Source organism: Euprymna scolopes, chromosome 22, assembly GCF_053919585.1.
Source record: "Euprymna scolopes isolate OS-2025 chromosome 22, ASM5391958v1, whole genome shotgun sequence".
Taxonomy (NCBI): domain Eukaryota; kingdom Metazoa; phylum Mollusca; class Cephalopoda; order Sepiida; family Sepiolidae; genus Euprymna; species Euprymna scolopes.
The window spans coordinates 42,117,667-42,141,512 of NC_136503.1; the positions used below are offsets into that span (position 1 = coordinate 42,117,667).

At 33.4% G+C, this 23,846-nt stretch overlaps 1 protein-coding gene across 1 annotated transcript in view; it reads left to right on the top strand.

Moving 5' to 3' along the window:
* Nucleotides 1-23,846, top strand: part of LOC145243374 (GPI inositol-deacylase-like) — a 505,392-nt gene that overhangs the window by 465,707 nt on the left and 15,839 nt on the right. The window contains exons 21-24 of the mRNA XM_080106197.1: nucleotides 8,724-8,814; nucleotides 12,847-12,937; nucleotides 18,950-19,129; nucleotides 23,373-23,508. Coding sequence (XP_079962323.1) covers nucleotides 8,724-8,814; nucleotides 12,847-12,937; nucleotides 18,950-19,129; nucleotides 23,373-23,508 — 498 coding nt within the window. The remainder of the gene's footprint in view (nucleotides 1-8,723; nucleotides 8,815-12,846; nucleotides 12,938-18,949; nucleotides 19,130-23,372; nucleotides 23,509-23,846) is intronic.

The window sequence follows — 23,846 nt, forward strand, 5'->3', positions numbered from 1 at the left end:
TTACTCTCTGCAATATGACAATTACATAGGTATCATTTGTTTTACTTGAAATTCAATATTACGATTTTTGAATTTTACTCTAATGATATAGAAGTACCAAAAGTTTCAATAAGGCTTAATTTTTTCAAGGAATCGAAAGACACCATTCAAATTTTCCTTCGATGACCCAGGATTTTTTTGTTCGACCCCAAAATTAAGAGATTAGACCATTCTTGTAATGACCTGTTCTTGGTTGATTGCGATGTAATGCTGGTTCTTCATCTTTATTGTCTATTCTCTATATATAATAAAATAGACAGGATTGTTCTTATCTATAAAAAAATATTATAGAAAAAGAAATACTGGGCCACACATTAATCCAAAATGGTCATTCTATCTGCCTGTACCTGATGCATGTTTTCCGGTACTTATCATTTAGTTTAATTAAAATTTGTAAATTGCTACAATTTTTTTTTTGCACTGAGTCACTCTCCGAAATATGACATGCTTACAGGTGTTAGTAGGACACCATACTCACTAATTATTTTCTACTTTCACTCTCTCAGCATCATCAAATACTTCATCTATGCTTATCGTGAATCATCATAAATATTTTGTTTTGTGATTACATAATTTTGTCTTTCACCTACAACTCCTTTTATGGGAAAAGAATGAACGCTTTCTTCCTATTCACTTTTAATTCTAATGACAATTTCATTGGATACTCAGACATAAAAATCTTCATTCTTTATTTCGTGTTTACTGAACACTAAAGAATGCTTTCCATTACATTCAACATTGTAGCTACATTCTATTCTTTCAAAACAATGAGGCCATTAGTTGTTACATTTATTCTGTTCCGAACAACATATTCCAGTGGAATTAATAAAACTTTCATAGATTCTTAACTTAAGTAGATGATTATTTAATCTTCACGCAAACGCTTTAATTCTATTAATAACCTTTGTTTAAATGCGTGTGCTTAATAATCAAACAAAGAGAGAGAAAGAAAGCGAAAATGTGTACATGTGGTTACCATCTTCTTCTTATTGTTGTTATTATTACTACTACTACTACTGATGATAATGATATTTTTTTTCATCATGACACAAGATACCATTGGGAGAATGCATATTTTTTTCTTTTGGTGTGAATAATTCTTTTTATTAGCAGTGCCCTCGTGTCTAAACTTACCGAGCACATCATAAAAACATTTACCTCAGTCTAGAAGGATTTCACCTATCTTGAAAGAGAAATAAAGTATAGATTTAGCTACCATTTTCTTCTTATTGTTGGTGTTACTACTGCTAATATTATTGCTATTGTTATAGGTCCTGGATATGACCTTAAACTATATATCCGATGGTGAGGCCCCAGCTTGCGGGCTTTGGGGAGTGTGGAGCCACCCTTTAATTGCCATTGCTCTCAGGTCCACTCTGACCCGGAGTAGTAGTACCTGTTAGGGTCCCAACTATGGGTTAAATAGAAACCAACTTGAAAAAATCAAATATATTAAAAAAATTTCTTCAAAATCACTGGATTTGGCATTAAATAACCTGAAAAGGTTCAATATGCCATAAAACAAAAACAACCAACCAACTATTGTTATAATAATAATAATAATAATAATAAAACGTAATAATTATCATATGGATCAAAGGCTATGTAAGAATTTAAATTCTATTTGAATCAAAGCATGAGCATGGAGAGGGACCAATGTTATGATTTTATTTTTTTAGGTTGTTAAGATTTCTTTTTATTAGAAGACGCTTAAATTCTTAACTTACCAACCACTTCCTAAAAACAAAACAAAATTACCTCAAGATTATTTCTGCTTTATTGAAATGGTTTCATGGATGGTTAAAATATTTCTTCATAAACATTTTTTATTTATTACTTTCTATTATTGGGGTATCATGCACATTTTTTGCTGTTATGCATATTTTTTAAAAACATTAACTTTATATTTAATTCTCCACTTCATAAAATAAAACAAATTTAATTTGGTCTATGGTACAGTGCTAGATGATCATAGTTTAATCTGTTCTTGAGGAGGTGTGCTTTTAACGAATCTGTTCTGGCTTTATGCTATCTTTCTACTGGGTAACGTCAGTACATGGGTCCTACTAGTATATAAAATATTAGAAATTTTCATGAGGAGACTTTATCAGTTTATAAAAATACCACAATTAGGTTGACAAAATTTAAAATGCACCCAATATTCGTTTTACTTATACATATTAACTTTTCACTCACAATTTTTTTTAAAGGAAACACGCTTATTTAACTCTTTTTTTGTATATAAAGGTTCATGTAATATTATGTTTGTGATATGTCTTCTCTTGTTGACAGTGTTCCTATTCAATCAATAAATTGGTGATATTTTGTCTATCATGGAAATATGTTCTCGAAATTGGCAGAAACAATTGGCTGAAGGAAATATGGAATGTTTTTTTTTTCTGCTTTTTTAATAATTAGGATTTACATGATAAATATATAGTATATTTCTTTTATCTATACAAATGTTATTGCTACATATGTGCATACATATTTCAGAAGCTGGACTTTGAATAAAGTTGCGGGTGAAACATTTATGCACATATGTAACCAATAAGGTTTGTGTAAATAAAAAAATTATATTATAATACTGCTTATATATAGCATAATTTCTTAATTCAAACATTATCTGTGCATAGATATTTAAGAAGTTGGACTTTGAATAAAGTTGCAGCTGAAGCGTGTAGGCACATGTAATTCACTAATATTTGTGTAAATAAACAATTTGTATTATAATATGGCTCTGTGTTATTGAGCACTACCTTATAAACACTTCAATTTCATTCAATTAACCTCCATTCAAGCACTAATATATCATCATAAGTTGCATCTTCTGCTTGGTGTGGATTGCGAACACATGACTTATTTTTTGCCATTCCTTCCAATCCAGGGCATCCAGGGCAAGTTGGTTGATGGACATCCAACTGTTGAGAGATGTCCAATCAAAAACATTTTCTGTCCATCTTTTCCTTGGCTTTCCTCTGCTTCTTTGCCTTCTAACATACCATCAAAGCATTACTTAGACAGGCCAGTGGTTGATCGTTTGAGATGGCCAAAAAGTTTAAGGGTTTTACTTTTGATTTTATGAAATGAAGGTGGTAGGGAAGTAGTTTGACGGAGGGTGGATATTTTGTTTGTTTTTATCAGGCGATGTTCCATAATAAAACATGTGATTTTGAAACACCTCAATGTGATTGGCTAGTTGTTTAGTCTATGTGATACAGTCAAAGCTATATAAAACAACTATGAGGACATATATATATATATATATATATATAAGATGTGTGTGTGTGTGTCTGGTCATGAATAGGCTCCTATATGGTTGACTATTTTAAAAAACTGATTACATATAATGATAGAAGATGTATCGAGACACAGGAATGGGTATGTTTGATCTGGCAGAACGGTGGTTCATTAAAATTGTGGGGTCTATGTTCGCGCCTGGTCCACAAAGTATGGAAATAAAAAAGTTAAAAATTAAAAAAAAACGTTTACAAGTGTTTTTGATATAGGTATACATAAGAATACTTTGATAAGTATGTTTAAACTTAAATAGGGATGGTATAATTGTGGGGTCTGCGTTCGCGCTTGGCCTCCATAGAATGGAAATAGGCACAAACTTTAATAAAGACTTTTCATATCTATCTGCATAAGTATACTTTGATAATTATGTTTCAGTTTGAAGAAATACGGTATAATAAAATTATGGGGTGTTCGTTCGCGCCTGACCTCCATAGAATGGAAATATGTTACAAAGTATAACAAGTTTTTTTTAATATAGATCCACAGAATATTGTGATAAGTGTTTCAATGTGAACAGGTATAAATTATGGGGTTTATCTATTTTATTTTTACTTTCATCATATTTTGCTTTGGTTTGATGCCCCCAAATTCGAAGCTATCTCATTACAACCCTTCCTTTTCATAACCTATCATCTATATATATATAAAAGCTAAAATGTATGTATGTATGTATGTACGCTTTTCCTCGATGTCCACAAAAGGCTTCTTTCAGAGAAGCGCTCGCTCGCTTCACAACTTCTTAAAACTTTTTATATCATCTATAAATTGTGATATCTCACACTTAACCACGGAGCTCGCCTGTCTATTTAATTTTATTGACTTTCAAACGTTAATTATTCCACATTTCCCGCATCGGCACATGTTACATTCGGTTTTCGGTATAAAAAAAAGCAAAACTCGACTCTAATCACAGGCCCAGAGCCAGTGAACGTTTGGTCAATGTCGACTTCATCATATCAGATGGGGGAGCGGGTTTTTAAAAACAAACAAACCGATTTATTGACCTCATTAAAAACTGTCCCGCACAAAATGCTAACTGCTGAATACCTATCGCCGTCACGTCAATCAAAAACGTGTACCTGTTTTTTTTTTTTCACTGCGCGTCGTCAAGGCTTTTTTTTTTCACGGGCACCTGTTTTTTTTCACACACACCTACAAACACCCGGGCAACGCCGGGTACCCCTCGCTAGTACTTTCATAAATCAGAGTCCATTTTCTGTAGGCTGTTTTTGAACCCAGTCAATGGCGGGTACTTTTGCTAGTATATATATATATATATATATATATATATATATATATATATATATATATATTTAATTTATATTCAATTATATTTCACTTTTTATTTATACCAGTCTTTTAATTTATGAAGCTCGATGTAACTAAAGAGCATATACAAATAAATGACAAAAGTCTATATTCCAAATTTCAAGATATTGACCATCTTACAGTTTATTTCTTTAAGTACATTGAAATGCTCAATTCTTGACAGCACCTGTTTCGTAGTGCAGAATCATTCATGTAATTATTATGTCAATTTTTTAATTTATTCCGCCCTTAACTCATCACAAGAAAAGGGATTCATCAACTTTAAAAGAAAATAAAGGAATATGGGCATGATTACAAAATCCGAAAATCAGAAGAGAAGTTGCAATTTTTTTCATTTTGTTACGACGCATCTTTGAATTTTCTTCTGATGAGTTAACAGTGGAATAAAAATAATTTTAAAAAATTGAGATAATAATTACATGAATGATTCTGCACTACGAAACAGGTGCTGTCAAGAATTGAGCATTGCAACATAGTTAAAGAAATAAATGGTAAGATGATCAACATCTTGAAATTTGAAATAGACTTTTGTCCTTTATTTTATATATATATATATATATATATATATATATATATATATATATATATATATAAAGAACAAATAATTAATAACACATGTTAAAAATACTTTAAGAAGAGTTAAAAACATTTAATTTTCAAAAAGGAAACACAAATTAAGTGGATTGTCCTTAATCCAGGTAGTTTCGAAAGAAATACTTTCCTTCTCATCGGAGGGTAGGAATTAGCAAGATGCAGAATCGGATTTTACTTGCAAAGTATTCAGTGAAACTACAAGTAAGCCATAGAGCTTACTTGGTAAAAAAAAAAAATAGTGAAGCAGAGGGAATGGTGAAAAAAGAAAAATGATTTCACGTAAATGGATGGCCTGGCGAAGAATAGAATATCCAATATATATATATTAGAGATGAGACAGTTACAATATTTTCCCCGATTCCGATACAATTACTGATTCCGATTCTTTGTAAATCACTCGATATCGAACTATAGAGTTTTTATTTTTTTCACATTACTATCAAAACAAATGCTAAATGCGTAGATATTTTCGCAAACATAAAAATAAATTTGTGAGGATGATGATTTATAGATTCTTAGTTCTACTGGTAGTTTAAGATCAATAAATATTTATTCTTTTATCATTACTACTAGCAGTGGAAGATGTTGTTTCAAACAAAATCAAATAAAGCATACACTTAAAAGAATCGTTTCTGGCATCGGAAAATAGACACAATTTTTTTCGATTCCGATACCCTAAAAAGTTCTGATCTTTCCGATTCCCAATTCCTCCGGTTAATCGCTCCAATACTAATATATATATATATATATATATATATATATATATATATATATATATATATATATAAACAAAAAAGAAAGCTATGGCAAAGAATGTGTAATGTTTTTACCGTTTGTCTTTATGCGTTAATTTAGTTTTGCCTGTGAGAACTATTTTGCTTGAGTGCTTACTGCAAGTTTGTTTCATTCTGCATCCAAGTAATTCTATATTTTCGTAAGTTATGGGTGGGTGGGTGTCGGGGTGATGAGTTGGAGGTTACAACTTTGAGAGAATAATGTAACCAATCTGCACATGTCCGCCGCTTGGTGCGGCCATTGATGCTGATAATATACTTAACAGAATTATTTTTATTAGAAAGCCAACGGAAGTAGCCAGTGTTGCCAGAGTAGCACATTTGCAGAATTGGTTATGAAAAGAATTTTAATTTCCACAAAGGTCTCTTGGGTATGCTTATAGCTTTACCAGAGAAGAGATTACTCGTGTAAAATATCTAATTTGTGGTCATACCTACGAACAATTTCGAATAGACCTTCTCCTTTAAAAGAGTTTGCTTTATTATATTTTTTTTTAAGTCTTACAAATGTTAAAAAACTTTTTAAAAATTTGAAGTTGTTGCCACGAAAATTAACAACAACCCAAAGTATGGATAAAAAAAAAAAAGATGATGTAATGGCAGAACTGAGTGGTCTCCCTTAGATAATATCCAGGTTATCTCCTCTGAATTATTCTTGCCAACATTAGAGAGAATGTGTTTCGCTGTTTGGAAGATCTAATTTCAGCAATGTGGGCAATTTAGAATCAGATATCATCTCTCTGGGTCTTTAAAGTCATCAGATGTGATCTGATTGACTGGCCATATCTGCATGGCTTTCACAAACTCTGGACATAGTTGCCGAAACTCTCAAAACAGCCTGACATAAAGTAAGTAATATTTACTTATACCAGTCCATTCATTCTCTTAAACATTTTTTTTTTTTAATTACTAGCAGATCGCCTGGTGTTGCCCAGTAAAACTACTTACACTTGAAAGTATCCTGTACCTCTATAAGGCTACCATTTGCCCATGTATGGAGTACTATTGTCACATTTGTGCTGGTGCATCTGCTATTTGTCTCTCACTCCTTAACAGGGTTCAAAAGAGAGTCGCCAACCTGATAGGTCCTGAACTGTCATCTAGGCTTCAGCCTCTGTCTCATCGACGAAATTTTGCATCCCTCTGCCTGTTCTACAAGTATTTTAACGGTGAATGCTCTGACGAACTACAAGCACTTGTACCCCCCTCGACGTGAACACCCCTGACAAACCCAACAAGCAGCTAAATCTCACCCCTTCACTGTAGAGATCCTTAGGTGTAAGAAAGCCTTCTACTCCAGACGTTTCTTCCCCAGAACTGCTAGACTTTGGAACTCCCTTCCGAGATTCTGCTTTCCCAACTGTACTGACATGCAGAAGTTCAAATGTAATGTGAACAAACATCTTGCTACTCATCTCCCTTTATAATATCCCTGCAACTTATGTCCCCGATAGTAGCCCCTACTTCAAAGTGGCATTGTGCCTTTTTTGGGGTGAAAATTGAAAAAAAAAAAAAAAAAAAAATATGATATTTTAGTTGATGCAGATTTTGTATTTATTGCATCAATTCTTTATCAATATTGTGTTATAACATGCAATAGTGATTTCAAGAGTAACAAAATGACTTAGGTGCCATCAGCTAAAATCGAAAGCAAAGCATAAAGCTCTCCAGCCTTATCCATTACCATGTGACTTAAATCCATATGTATACAAAAACTGTATAAAATAACGTTTAACCTATAACTGTATATTTTCACATGCACAGAAGTAACAGGTTTAGTCGACTTACTCTTACCCAAGTCAATGTTTTTTTTTGTTTTTTTTTTCAATTTTGACCCCTTTAACAGCTATTTTTACTGGCTTAAAACCAAACCGGAGATCCAAATCCCCTGTATATCCAGTTTCAAGTTTATAGACCAAAAAGTCAGAAAGGAGTTTGGTAGAGATCGTTTCACACACAGACAAGGCCACAATTATATATATACACAGAGAGAGAGAAGGATAACTACATGTGCATTTACTGGAACTTTGTCATTCTAAATGCTATGCAATCATGCACATTGTAGAAAATATGCACAAATAGGACTAAGTGTAATAGTTAAACCAATCATCCAATAAGAAACTTTAAAATAACGAATAATTAATTAATGAAAGTTCATTTTTCAAAGAATATACAAATCGTTTCATTTTTATGAAGTCGCTCGCACATCCATGACTGAGTATATTAAAAAGTTCAATATAATAATTCTTAAATGGAAAATGTAGGCTTTTAATATTAATGCAAGTGCTATGAAAAAAAAAAAAAACAGAAATTTATTTAGATAAAAGTTAGAACTTAAAAATAAAGATTAACAAAAATGTAGATAATAATAAAATATAATAATTAAATAATAATCGAATATTACTAAATTATTGATTTTCTTTTATTTCTTTATTCAAATTTGGATTGCAGTGAAGTGGGTGGACATGAGGGTCGAAGGTAGTTTAGTGCTGCGTGTGAGATGCTAATGTTGTTAAAACAGCACTGTTTGTAGGACAGCTATTTAGTTTGTATGAATTAAATAAAGCCTATTTGGCACCAAGAAATCCTTTTCCAGCTATTATTTATATCATACATGAATCTACAAACAGACTTGGTTTTATTATATTTGCTTCTTTTCTTTTACAGTTTGTTCGATATTATGGTTGGCTGACCCCAGCATTCTGTATGAGTCACTTGATGTTAGCCATGATTATCCAGCTAATGAAAAAACGAACAGGTATTTATTTTTTTTTATTTATTTATTTTAGGCATTGCTTATTTTTATCAATAATCTGATTCTAATTTATAAGAAGAATTTTTTTTTTTAATTTTAAAATATGTAATACTAGTGGGGCTAACCATTGCTGGGCTCTACAGATAAATTTATCTTTAGTTGACCTGTGACAACTATTTTTGTTTACAAGCCAAATAGAAAAGTTACTAGCCAAACCTGCATGAGTTTTTGGAATATGACGTCATCATGTGGCAAGTATGTACATCATAAAGATTTCTCTGTATTTTTTATGACAATAAAAATATAGGAGTGTGAAACATTCGTTGATCATCATTTAATCCCGGGCAGCGTCAGGTCTTCCTAATAAAGCAAGTATATTTAAACACAGTGTCATCCGGGAGAAATAACTTCTATCCTTTTGTTGTTGGCCAATAGCCATGACCCATAGTTCTCAATATCCTGCATAGAGAGAGGACTTAGTTTTATAAGGTGATCTATATCCTAGACAAAGCAAGTGTGTTCTGCCTATCTACAGTTCTCAATATCTTGGATAGTACAGGTGGTAACCCAAAAGTGCTCAATATCTTGGATAGAGCAGGTACGTTTAAATACTGCATTGCCCGAGGAAACCAATCTCAATATGTTTTGTTATACTGTTTTATACAAAAATAAAATCTACTCGACATTGCCCGGGATATGAATTGGTATGTAGCAACCAAAAAGTGCTCAATATCCTAAGTAGAGCAGGTGTGTTCAGTTTCTTATATTTTTTTTATGACTTCTGGCAATGTTGGGTATCCCTGCTAATATATATATATATATATATAAAGGGAAAATGTATGTATGTATGTTCGCTTTTTCTGTGTGTCTACAAAAGGCTTCTTTCAGAGAAGCGGTCGGTCGGTTCACAACTTTTTAAAACTTTTTATATCACATATAAATGGTAATATCTCACAGTTAACAACGAAGCTCACCTGTCTATTTAATTTCGTCGATTTCGGGAAGATAAATATTCAATATTTGTCGCTCGCCGCATGTGGGTTAGTCTTTTTCCTATAACATCTTGGGGGCGAGGAAAAAAGCGTTCAGCAGTAAATGAAATCCCGCAGTCAAACTGACCTCCTTAACTCATTAAAATGAGCACCTGCTAAATCCAAGTAATTAAATAAATTCAAACGTGTTTCCGTAAGCATGTCGCGGTGGGGCAATGGTTAACGTCGCACATTTTTTTTTTCACACTTTAATTTACAACTTTGCCTCAAGGGTTCGGGTTCGATCCTCATACTTACTTTTTTTTTTTTTTTTTAACCCCCCCACCCCCACCCCCGGAGTTTCCACGCACACCTCCAAACACCTGGGCAACGCCGGGTACCCCTCGCTAGTATATATATATAAGAGCGATAAATGAATCTAATCAAATATCTCTATCTCTACTATTATATCAAAGGAACTTTGTCTGTCTGTGAGTTCGTTCCCTATGGATTCGAAAACGGCTGGGCCGATTTTTATGAAATTCCACATGAAGGTACTTTATGTGCCTGGCAGTGTTCTTAGATAAGTTTTGTATCGACATGTCTTCAATAAGTATAGATAATCAATAATTGAAATAATCCGAAGGAACAGGCGATTTTGACCAAAGTTTACACCTTACACAGCCTAACATCACAAGTGCATTTGAGAAGTTTTATTACCACACAAGCTGAAAGACTCGGCATATAAAATCCACAGTAGGTTCTTTTATATGATAGGGGCGCGTTCAAAATGAATGTTTCTCTTTATAGCACATTTTTGCAGAGATGACCAGAAGATGATGGATCCTGATACAGATTTATCCTGGATTTTCACGAGAACCCTGTAAGCCGGGTATTTCTAGCATTACCATGTTGCCACCGCTCCTGCCATAGTGAGGAAGAGTTGACTTTACAGAAGGTGTTGATAATAATGATGATGATGATTGTTTCATACCGTCCAGCTTCTTCGAGATTGTTAGATTATAGTGAACCTCTAAAATCTTCAACAGCTGATGAGTTCTTGTTGTCTGCAACTTTTTCATGAAAGTGTAGTTGTTACCTGATCGTCATTAATCATCATTAACTGACACAAAGGCATTCCTTTAATAGGGTTCGTACAGACTTTAAAAAAAAACCTTGAATTTTGATTTTTGCCTTCAAAGGGTCTTATTTCTATTATTTCCTTGAAAAAATCCATGAAGATATGGAAAAAGTCTTTCAAATTTCTTGAAAAGGTCTTGAAAATTGTATTCTTTATGCTCAGTAAAAATTTGTGTTGAAATGTTACAAATAAGCTCGAAATAAATACTATTACATTATTTTTTAAATATTAATAAAAAATATGATTAAAATATTTTTTAAACATTAGAAATAAAATCGAAATAAATTGTTCTAACATTGCATAGTATTGTAGATACAAGAGTTACGTCCCTTTATCACAAAACTTCCCAAGGTAGTTTTGTGATAAAGGTTGAAATCTCCATCTATTTTTCTTCTTATTTATAAATTAATTCTATTATTTTTTAAGGAGAGGGTAGTGTGGCTGCCATGAATAAAAGTACCCATCCCACTCTCTAAAAAAATACTTTCCTTGCGCAGACGGAACTCTCAAATAGTGAATCTCCCCACCCACCCCAAAAAAAAAAATAATAAATTGTGACAACCGAAAATGAAGCTGGCCAGGCTGAAAAAAGTGAATAAGATAGCAGCCATCTTGGTTGGAAATTTGGAAACTGTAAAGATTATTAATATTTGAGATGAAATAAAAAGCATTTAAAACTACTTAAAAACACCAAAAACTGATGCAGGTAGGTTGCAAAATAACTTTTATTGGTAATGGCAACTTTAATTTGTTGCATATTTTTTATTACTTTTTTAAATTGCTATGGATTATAAGACAAACCACAAATTTTATTTTGAAAACTTGAATTTTGTCTTGAAAAGGTCTCGAAAAACTTTGAAAATGGACCTTGAAAATCTGTACGAACCCTGTTTAAGAATATATCTGTATTATGTGCTACCTATAAGCTTTAGACAAAGAAAGAAATATGGCTACATGTTAACACGATCTCAATCACCAAATTCTATCTCAACACCTAGCATGCTAATTGATGTTTTTTGCCTCTTCTGTTTCCATGCATCAAATTTGAACTCGTGACATCTTCCTGCCTTCGTTCTTCCCAAGTCGACGGTTGCAAACTCAAATCAAATTTTCTGCTTATTTCTCTTTAATGGTTGGAAAAACATTGTAAACATAACAGCAATTAAGATGAAAACAATGGTCCGAAAAAGTGTAAATTTTTCTGATTTTTTTTTTTGTTAAATTTTTTTTTAAGTTCAGTGAAAAACGTGAATAAGTTCCCATTCGTGATTATTTTGTTGGACATTATCTTGTTAAGTCGGAAGTTAAAGAGAAAGTGCGATTATGGTATATCTTTGATTAAGTTTCGGATAAAGTGTTGTTTCTGCAATTTGGAGGAGGCTGCTTTTCTATAAGTAAAGATTTCATATTATTTAGATTCATTCGACTATTGTTTTCATTTTGAGTGATGGGGGACAATTAATTATGAAGTAGACCTAATATAGAATTTAACACGACATGGGAACAAACCGTTAATTATAAATAAAAGATATATATATATAGTAATAAGTAAAACAATAATTAATATACGTAAACATATATAGTAATAATAATTAGTAATAAATAACAATATTTATAACTAGAAATAAAAATAGGTTTAAGGCTCCCAAAATTTGTACTAGAACTAACTGCATGGACTCATGGCACAATGGTTAGAGTACTTGGAAAAATCAATTGTAAAAGCGATATTCTTCTAAATTGCAAATTACTTAGGACCTCTATCGAATCATGGTTGACAGAATGAGAACATGCTACCCCTGTGAAGTAAATGAATGGTTCTGTTTGAAATTCTATCCAAATTCCAGAGTTCGACAGAAACATGCCCGAGTATGGCAAGTTACACCTTACAATTATATAAATGTGCTAATAATTATATTTTTGCAGGCTGCTACACCATAATGGAGACAATATGGGCTGAGAAGATCAACTGGGTGTTGGTGTTACCTTTGCTTGCAATTGCAGAGTCAACTCTAAGGTAAAATTACTGTTGTAGTTTTCTTCTTATAAAAGTAATAATAAATGTAGCACATGTGAAACTTTTGTGGTCTATGGAGTGTTTATTACGGTGGCTGTGCTAACAAAAGTGCCCTAGAGTGGAATCTTATCATCCTGACATGACGCCACAAGATTTTTTAATGCAATAATCACATATCAATTTGGAGCAGCTATTGACCATTCCCATATTGCCTTGATATACTAATTTGTCACATTAAGCATTAGTCACTAATTCTCTCCAGAGAATTATTTTAATTAACAGCTGTTAATTGTACACTTAGTAAAAACAAAAAATGGCCAAGACGTCTTGAATGAAAATATAATTTATTTTCTCATTGCATTTGAAAAAGAGCAAAACTTAAATCATCGGCGCGAAACAAAAAATCCTGTGTGATGGAATGTTAACAACTGCCTTTCTTTCTTGTGATGACAAAAAGAAAAAGTGAAAAATAAGTCAACAAAAAGAGAAAGAAAGGCTGACCAAAAAGAGAAAGAACAAAAGTCACACATGGTAGTTTACCCGCCAGCTTTACACATATCCTGTCACTGAAAACTTGCTGTCAGATGTGACCCTTGTGCCTATCTCTAGACTCCAAGTCAGACTGTATTTAGGTCCTGGATATGATCTTAAACTATATCCAGTGGTGAGGCCCCAGCTTGCGGGCTTTGGGGAGTGTGGAGCCACCCTTTAGTTACCCTTGCTCCCAGGTCCACTCTGATCCGGAGTGGTAGTACCTGTTAGGGTCCCAACTATGGGTTAAATAGAAACCGACTTGAAAACAACAAATATATTCTATTAAAAAATTTTTCTTCAAAATCTTTGGATTCAGCATTAAATAACCCGAAAAGGGTTGATATGCAAACAAAAACAACCAACCAGACAGTTTTCAATGGCGAAATGACACTGAATTACACTGATTAATAACATAATAAACATCAGCTTACTTGCAATATGAGGGGGGAGGTATTTTTGGTTTTCAAATGATTTTTTTGTAAAAGTTGTATGTAAGTTAGGAAATAACAAAAAAAAGTTATTTTATGACATGAGCCATTAATAATAATCATCTATTTTATAATAAAGAGCAAAATGTATTCACATGTGTAGTATGTGTGTAATACCAATCTGATTGAAGACAATAGCATTTTCATATTCTTTTTTTTAATCACTGTCTCTTCAGCATGGAACTGTGTTGATTTTAACTTGCTGCCTGTGTGTGTGTTATAATAAAGTTGTATTTCTCTCTGTTTGTTCACAATATACGTCATATAGGACACCATAACAGATACGTATAGAGAGACAATATTAGACTACATTCCAGTGACCAAGGTTTTATTCATTTTATTGTACCTTTGGAAATAATATACGAAAAAAAACCTAGGGAACCCCTTCCACCAACAAACTCATTAGGAGTTAATCGTTGGTTATCAAAAGATACAAAAAAAATATATTAAACTGTCAAGCAAGAGCAAATACTTGGAAATATATGAATAAAAAAGGGCGAATGGGAAATGTAAAAATATATATACAATAATATAAAATATATGTACAATTGAAATAGACGGGGTATAAAAATGATTAAAATATATCTCCAAGCCAGTCTAATGATTTGATAAATTCGTTCTGTTGACAAAGCGAAGGCTTGTTTGAAAAAATTGAGACTGACTCCAAAATTTTTCAATGATTTTGAGAGTCGGCCCAGTGTAATATTCTGAAACGGTTCATTTTATAGGCATTGGCACAAGTTGGATTTTCAATTAGATGTTGGCTAATGACAAATTCCAGGGCAGAGGAAGGATGAAAATGACGTTGCTTGCTCAGTTTAATTTTTGCCAGTATATGTTGGTTGATGCATGGCTGCAAGTTTGAGGAGGTTGGGAGCACACTGGCAACTGAATTCATAAATAACATTGCTTTGTTTGATGTGGGGCAAACTGTTCTTTGTGATCAGGGGAAATGCAGATTTTACACCAAAACCGAACCGTAACACAACAGACGGGAAACAATTTGTTACAGACTTAATAATAAATCTGCCCAAATACTGACCAGATCCAAATCCAAAACAGTTTTAAATAAACAGGACCCTTGGATGGATCCAAGGCTTTAGGGGAATTGCATTTTTTTTTTTTACTTGATTATTAATAGTATAATTAATCAAATTCTCATTTTATTGTTCATATTTTCCAACTTGAAGACTTCAGTGAGTTGTTTGTTTTTTTTTGTGATTGGAGTGGAGGGTAATTTTTTGCTACTTTGTTATGCATTTTCTGAGGAGTCCATAGATTAAAGATTTGGGATTGTCATACTAATGTGGATGTTTTTTCTATGAATGAAATGTATTCATGTCTTTAATTTGGAAAAAAAATAAGCAGTAAAATGAATAAAATCTTAGTTACTGGAATGTAATTTAATGTTATTTCTATATGTTCTGTTGTTGTATGTAAACAATCATCGAATTATTTTACCATGAAAAGGTTGGTCTAAAAAAGATGGAGAGTATATATTCCCGCCCCCTACTATATACAGAAGGAGAAGAACGCTAGACTGCAAAGCCAAGGTTGACTTTTATTTACGAACCCATATCTGTGAGGGTCAATATATTTACCAAATGGAGGCTTATTGAGCTCAGAGATTTATGTGATCTGAATTTATACACATATTTCGACGTATTGTATGTCTAGTTTTTTCCTTTATATATATTCATTTATATATACGTGTTGACATATATATATATATATATATATATATATGTGTGTGTGTGTGTGATTGGTGGATATATAATGTAATTGACTATTGATCTCCAATCTGTCACAATGTCTCTGCACTTTCAAAGATTACGGAACTTTCCTAATTTTGAACACCAATAGATTTTTACATCACCGGAATTATTTACCATTTCTTCTGCCTTTGGAATAGACATTCTTGGAACTTCACTTATTTTGAATGTTAATAATCGGCACTGTTTGGGTTCAGTGGCAAAGTGAAGTCCAAGACAACTGGAAAGAATGTTGAGATAAGCGGAGAGCACATACAGCACCTGAAAGTCCCAAATGGTCACCAATTTTATGCTGACCAGGTTCAACGTTGTTCAACGTTGCTCAACTTCGGTGATCCAGCGGGAACCAGCGTGTCAACGTGATTGTGCCATATACATAAAAGTTAATTAATGTAGAAAATGATAAAATCGAATGATAATTTCTATAAACTGCATCGGGTAATGTCAAGAAGTGTGATCATATTGGAATTCTATGTAGTATCTGTGTTCATAGTTCTATAGTAACTGAATATATATGGGAGCAATCGAGATCATTTTATGGCGCAGTAGATAGAAGTGTTGAGTCTCTCTGGTTCCAAGTGAGCATTATCTGAAGATTGCAGTTTCAATCTTATCCAAAGCAGGCCAGAGGATTATTTGGCCAAAACGTGGTGAGACAACAACAACTATGGAAAGCAGTAATTACTAGGGATACAGTTACAAGACTCAGCATTCCTGTCCCATCGGTCCTGGATATGACCTTAAACTATATCTGATGGTGAGGCCCCAGCTTGCGGGCTTTGGGAAGTGTGGAGCCACCCTTTAATTGCCATTGCTCCCAGGTCCACTCTGACCCGGACTGGTAGTACCTGTTAGGGTCCCAACTATGGGTTAAATAGAAACCGACTTTAAAAAAACAAAAAAATATACTCTATTAAAAAAATCGTTCTTCAAAATCACTGGATTCGGCATTAAATAACATGAAAAGTGTTGATATGCCGTAAAACAAAAACAATCAACGAACCAATCCTGTCCCATCGCAGTTAACCACCTGAAGAAGGCCAGAGGATGAGTTGGCTGAAATCTAGTGAAACAACAACTATGAAGATGAGGATAACGGTCTGCAAAAGAATCAATACACCAAATAGTATTACTACTGATAATATTATTGTTACTAATAATAATGCAAAATAATAATAATAATCTAAAGGTTAAATCCAGGAAGAGCAGAGCTTAATTCCATCCAGTAAAACAATAAAAAACAATTCTGGTTATGTTAAAGATGATCAAACAATACACATTATAACAAACTTTCTTTCTGATTGGTTCATTTCCTCCTCAATCTCTAAATAAAGCCTCCTAAACATTTATGAACATAATCCACAACAATTTATACCGGAAATATTGCAACAAAACAATAACAAATGATAATAAATAGAATGTTCCGTTTCAGAACCAATTATGCAAATTAGATAACCTTAGATATCATATATACATTAACATTATATAAAAAAGATGGTGTGTTTGTTGTGTAAAGTTGAATTAGTTTGACATAGGATGTTTTAACTTTATCGTTAGTGCCAGAAATGGGCTTAACTCTCACATATTTATATATCTATAAAAGTGAGAATGTGTGTGTGTAAGAACACTTCTCAACCTATATACTCAACAAATTTTTGATCTACAGACTTGAAATTTGGTATGTAGGGTATTCAGACCTGTGCAAAACTTTATAAGCAGTTTTCATCCAGAAAAAAGGGCTGCTAAGGGGTCAAAATTGAAAAATTGATGGAACCCACCAAATTTTTAGCTTTTTTCAACTGTTTGATGACTGCACATGCACAGTCGTGAAATATAACGGCTTCCTTATGTTAAGTATGAGTTAGTTTGAAAAACAATTTGAAAGTTATGTCAAGCTGGTGTAATGGTTATCGTTCTTGACACACTGTCTTTAAGTTTTGATTTTGATCTTAACTCGAGTTTTTCATTTACATACAAGAAGTGAACTTTTTAAAAAAAACATAATACTCGTATGCACATGTCTCAGTTTCTTTGTTTTGTTTTTTTACTTCATTTTTTTTAAAAGGAATTTAACGTTACATTTAATAGCTACAATATTTCTGTTTATCTGCTATTTAATAAAATGACTGCAGAAATTCTTCTCTGGACCAAAGTATCGTAGGTTTACAACAACAGATGCCACATACAAATTAAATACATCTAGGCTATTAGCTACTATCTTATGTCGCTTCCAAATACCATTGCAGACCCATTCATTTGTGATAATAAATTGCTGTGTTGCATCTGACGAGCAGCACCGTCACAATCACAACATCTTCAGAGGAAGGAGTTCCTATTTTTCTCTCTCAATATTTAGTGCTCCCATCACCACAAGTTGACACCGGGACCAATTCTAAATTTTCCTACGATACTGTGATTGCACCGCCATTAACTGGTTATTAAATACATAGGCATAACATAATTTTTACATTTTACTATTCATAAATAATAATATCTCCCTTTCTGAAATCTACCCATTCTGATTGGCTAAGTACTACAAATTCTACTATTCCGTTATTTGATCCTCCACCGCATAAACAAGTTAGTGATTTTTAATCATGGCGTTATTGACATACATATTATTTTGTTCCTCTGCCAACTATTTTTCTATATTTAATTTTCAGCTTTCGTCCGTTAGATTAATGCCACACGGAAAGTTCTACGGTATCAATTCTACGTAAAACTGTTTTTTCTTCAATCACTCTCTATATTCGTCCCTCCCATCTCTCTCTCCCTCTCTCTATTATTGCAAGTTTTTCTTTTGTGTGTGGTTTATGTCCTTGTGTCTGTTTCTCCATTCAGTTGGTTGTTTTTATTTTACGGCATATCAACACTTTCCAGGTTATTTAATGCTGAATCCAGTGATTTTGAAGAAAAAATTTTTAATAGAATATATTTGTTTTTTCCAAGTCGGTTTCTATTTAACCCATAGTTGGGACCCTAATAGGTCCTACCAGTCTGGGTCAGAGTGGACCTGGGAGCAATAGCAATTAAATGCTAGTATTCATTTAGATGAATATTAGTACGAACACTAGTGAAGCATAATAATAAAGATGAATATTTGGTTTACTGAAACTATATACAATGGATTTAGATTATAATTTCAATTTCATTTGCTTTAGAATAATAGTTCTTCAACTACATTTTATTTATTTGTTTAATTCTTTTTCATCTTACAGCCATTTCAAATTTGGAAATGGGATCATTCCTCATCACGATGGATTGGGCTTGATGGAACGAGGTGTGTGGGGTCCCACCGTTCCCCTTTTGCTGGCTGCGGTCACTTTTGCAATTGTCTACATCCACGCATTGTTCATGACTCTCGTTCTCCGCATTCTCTCTACAGTCTTCTCGAAAATGTAAGTCTGTGTTTTTACTTATTTTCTTTTTTACTTAAAAACGTGCATCAAACGCCAGTGGAGCATATAGGTGCCTGTGAGATAGCAAGGTCGATGGAGTAAGTTTAGGGAACTTTTGTCATTACTAACTAGCAGAGCGGCACCAGTTTTGATAAAAAAAAAAAAGAGCCTGTTAAGTATGTGTATACTGTTTGATGATGTAAAGAAGTGGAACTCGACTGGTGAGGATTGAGGGCATGCGTTGCATGGATAGAAATGATTTCAGAAACACAAATCTTAAAAGCAAGTTCAGATCTGATAAGCTTAGAGAAAGATTGAATATAGACAATATAGGGACATGCATGCAGCACAGAAGACTAAACTATCCTTGATATAGCATAATGGAAACAAGGATTCCAGATGAAAAAACCAGAAAGCTCTGATTGATTGAGTAGTACCATGTATTAGAAGAGATGGCCTATTTGAAATAGTCAGAACGAAGCAGATGGTGAAGAGAAGTTCAACCATAGAGAGTCTCTGTTTTTGGTCAGCCTGTTTGTTTTTATATACTAATATTGAGTCACTAAGGTCAAAAGCTATTCGAGGATAATGATCAGTGAGATTGTCGGTTGGCTGATGAAGAGAGGATTGGCAAAGGTAAAACAAATGGGCAAAATTTGAGTACTGAAGAAGATTGCACGTTTTCCTGCTTTCCAGCTGACTACAATATGGTTGTCTTCAAGTCTAACGTAAATAAGTTCTTGATGAGCCGTTCCATATAATTTACCAAATTTTCATTACTAATGATTACTATATTGTCCAATTTCTACTGTAAACTCTTTAACCCTTATCCTTGAGTGGCCTCTTGGCCTTGATAATGTGGTGATGCCTATGTAAAAAAAAAAAAAAAAAAAAAAAAAAACTGCATGCCTGTGGAACTCTGTTCCGTCTGCCTGCTTCCCACCGGACTACAATTTGGATGTCTTCAAGTCCAATGTTAACAAATTCCGCCCCCTTAAGTAAACACTTCATCAAATCTCCACACTAACGTAATGTACTTGCAATAACCCTTATCCCTGAGTGGCTTCCGGGCCTTGATAAGTGGTGATCACTGTGTAAAAAAAAAAAGTATTTATTGATATTATACTCGAAGATGACCTTGTTATAGTCAACAGATAAGCAGTCTTGTTGTATTGTGTTCCACAGATTGGATGTATGTACATCTGCCTAAAACTTTCAACAGAGGTGACGGAGTTTCATGAGATCAGTATTGTTTTGAAGCTCGACCCTTCGTACAACAAATATCGAAAAATTGGCTAAAAACATTAATTCTGTCCGATTTTAGTTATATCTGTAATATAAATCTCACCTGTCTGTTTAAATGTATGTGTGCACATCTGCCTAAAACTTTCGACAGAGGTGACGGATTTTCATGAGATCGGTATCGTTTTGAAGCTCGACCCTTCGGATGACAAATATCAAAAAATTAGCTAAAAACATTAATTCCTTCACCTTCAACTGGGCACTTTTCTATAGGGAGGGGGTCACTTTTTTCGCTGATATTTTCAGAAGTCATCACCTCTTTTCGTTTGACTAGCCTTAATTTAAACCTTCGTCACTTCCTGTTTGGTGATGGACACAACAGCAAAGATGTTCTTGCTGGAAATAGTTTACTAGGGAAACTAGAGATTGGAACTACAGTGGAAATAAGAAAAGTAGAAACATCTCTTCTGTGAGAAAAGGGTTGTAGAGAAGATAATTGGTTTTGTACTCTGTCATGGCAAGAGTTCTCTCAGCAGGAGCACCTCCCCATATGTGGCAGCAATACTCCATTTTAGGGCGAATCTGATTGATGCAGGTAGAGGATTGCATCAAGAGTCAGGTACTTTTTGGGACAATAGAATGATCCAACCATTTTTGGAATGACTGACCAATGAGCACTGCCATTTAAATTGCAAATGTATCTACTGAGATAGCGTACTTGAAGTTTATCAAAAAGACCAACAATTTGCTGTTCAGTATATATATATATATATATATATATATATATATATATATATATACTAGCAGGCCGTCCGGCATTGCCCGGTCAGAAGATACGCTTAAATATGATATTTATTATTAGATAGAGACAGTTCTCAATTGATTATTATATTAAACCTATTATATAGTAGTGATCAAGATTAAAAATATATATATGACTTGGGTGCCATCAGCTAAAACCAAAACATACAACTCTCCACTCTCATTCCTTAGCCTCTGAGCTACACCCATATGTATTTGCTCAATAGTCAAAGAAAAGATTCTAGCAAGCACGGCCAGACAGTCCACAATTAAAAATTCTTGAAGATATTATGACGCTTCAAGAATTTTTAATTTTTTAATATTATTTTTATGTTGTATAATTTTTATGTTGTCAACGTGGACCTTTCTAAGATTGGAGGGGGAACAGTTATGTTCTTTTATCAAATATAGCACTAGTATTAGATACATGGTTATTCGCTGGGACAACGTTGTCCTTGTATGCCCAATGTATGTGTATTATTTTCAGAGTTACAGTCTTCCATAGAGCATTTGAATTTATACACTACATTGGTTTGTTCCAACATTTTTATAGCCGGTGAGGAGTTATTTCTAACCACAAGGTTTTGTGTTCTAAACTTCTTGTAGTAGATTGTATAGATTGGTTTCCTAGATGTAAATCCAATGAAACTTGCATGATTATTAAAAAGTGCTCAATGGAGGACAGAGTTGGTATATAATCTGTTTATTATACAAACATTATTAGTTACATATGTACATACTTGTTCCAGTGGAATCTCAATTCAAAGAGACCACTTCATCAGGGGGTCTTTTTGATTCCATTGAAACATGTATGCAGATATGTAACCAATAATTTATATATATATATATATATATATATAGTCGTAACGCTCGATGACTTCCAGGCGTGCACCTGTCAATTTCGTTCTTACTTAAATAAATTCAAACATCTTTCGCTAATTCATTCTGGCTGCCCGATTTTATTTTCAAACTTCGCCTCAGGGCTTCCGGTTTGATCGGTTTTATTTTAAAGCCCCAACCCCCTCACCCCCCGTCCCCGGAGTTTTGATTTACCCAAAACCACACACACCTCCAAACACCCGGGCAATGCCGGGTTCCCCTCGCTAGTATATATATAAAAGACAAAACGGACGCGCACGTTTTTGTATGTCCAAGAAAGGCTTTTTTCGCCAGGGGTCTTGGGTGGGGGTACTATATTTTAGAACTTTTTATATACTCCCTAGATTGTAATATCTGCAATTTGTAAACAGACGTCATCTGTAGATTTATTTTGATCGACTTTTATAAAATTCCTGTTATTCCACCCTCTTGAGTGTTTGTTCAGCTTTCTTGTATAAAAGCGAAACTAATATCGGAGCTAAGACATCTGCCTTGGCCGAGACGTGCAGAAAGCAATTAGCTTTGATCACTGTGGTGAATCCCCTCATATTAGACAATTGCTATTCATTTGGACACTCCCTTTTAGCAGAGAGCTGTTTTCCCCCAATATCATGGGGAAAGAATATGGCATGCAGAAAGCTTAGCTGGCTAACAGCATGAACTCCTTCACTTAACTTTCACTTTCTGTCAATTTTTTTTTTTTTCTAAATTTCAATGCTTTTCGATTTCTCTGGCGTTTTAATGTAGCAGTAAGCTGTCAGGATTTCTTTTCTTCACATTGTGTCATGGGTTCGAGCCTACCTGCTTACAGACACTTTTTTTTCTTTTTTTCACATTCTTTTTCTCCTTCGGTGTTCGGCTTCGAGCCATTTTATTTATTATTTTTTTTTCATAACAAACGGTGAATCTCTGTAAGTTTCTATTACTGAAAGAATTATCAGGTTGGATAGAATATGAGATTGATAAAATTGATTGAATTTTTTTATTTTATTTAAAAGAACGTGCATTGAATAATCCGTATTTCACCGACTAGGCAGAATCAAATATCAATTTGCCAGCTGAGATGTTGTTAGTATATATATTCCTCATCACTAGGGCTGGGATAACAGAATATTCTCATCGCCCTTTTGACTCTTGAGTATATATCTGACACAGTTAATCAACTGAAAACCACAATACTGTATATAAAAACATATAAAATATACTCGAGTCAAAACAACGAAAAGAATATTCTGTTGTCATAGCCCTACTCATCACATCTGTCGAGTCATATTTATATTCTGCGATAAGTAATAAAGAATCTTTTTTCTTTCTTTTTCAGGATTCCTGAAAATCCGTTGCTTGTCGGATTTTGCCGTTTTTTGGCCCTTACAGTGCTGATGGCAGCTATGGCTTTGGCCTATTCAGTGTGCGGAACTATTAGTCTCTTCCTGTGTTATGTTTTATATTTCTTTAAGGTATGATTACGTAAGAAACATCATTATCATCAATTTAAAAAATTTTTTTTCATGACATCAACTTTTTTAACACCGTCATTTTCATAAAAGTTTTTTTATGCTTCAAGCAATTAATATTTTCAAATGTTTAAATTCTTTTATTTTGTTAGTGATAGACTTTGTTTAATCTTCGCCTTAACACGCATTACCACTAATAGTAACTTGTGTTGGGGTGGTTAATTGGGAATCGAAAAGATATCAACATTTTTTAGGGCATCGGAATTGATATCAGAATTGGATAAATCTTAGCCTAATATTCAATGTCGAAAATGATTCTTTGAATTTTTTTGTTTAAAAAC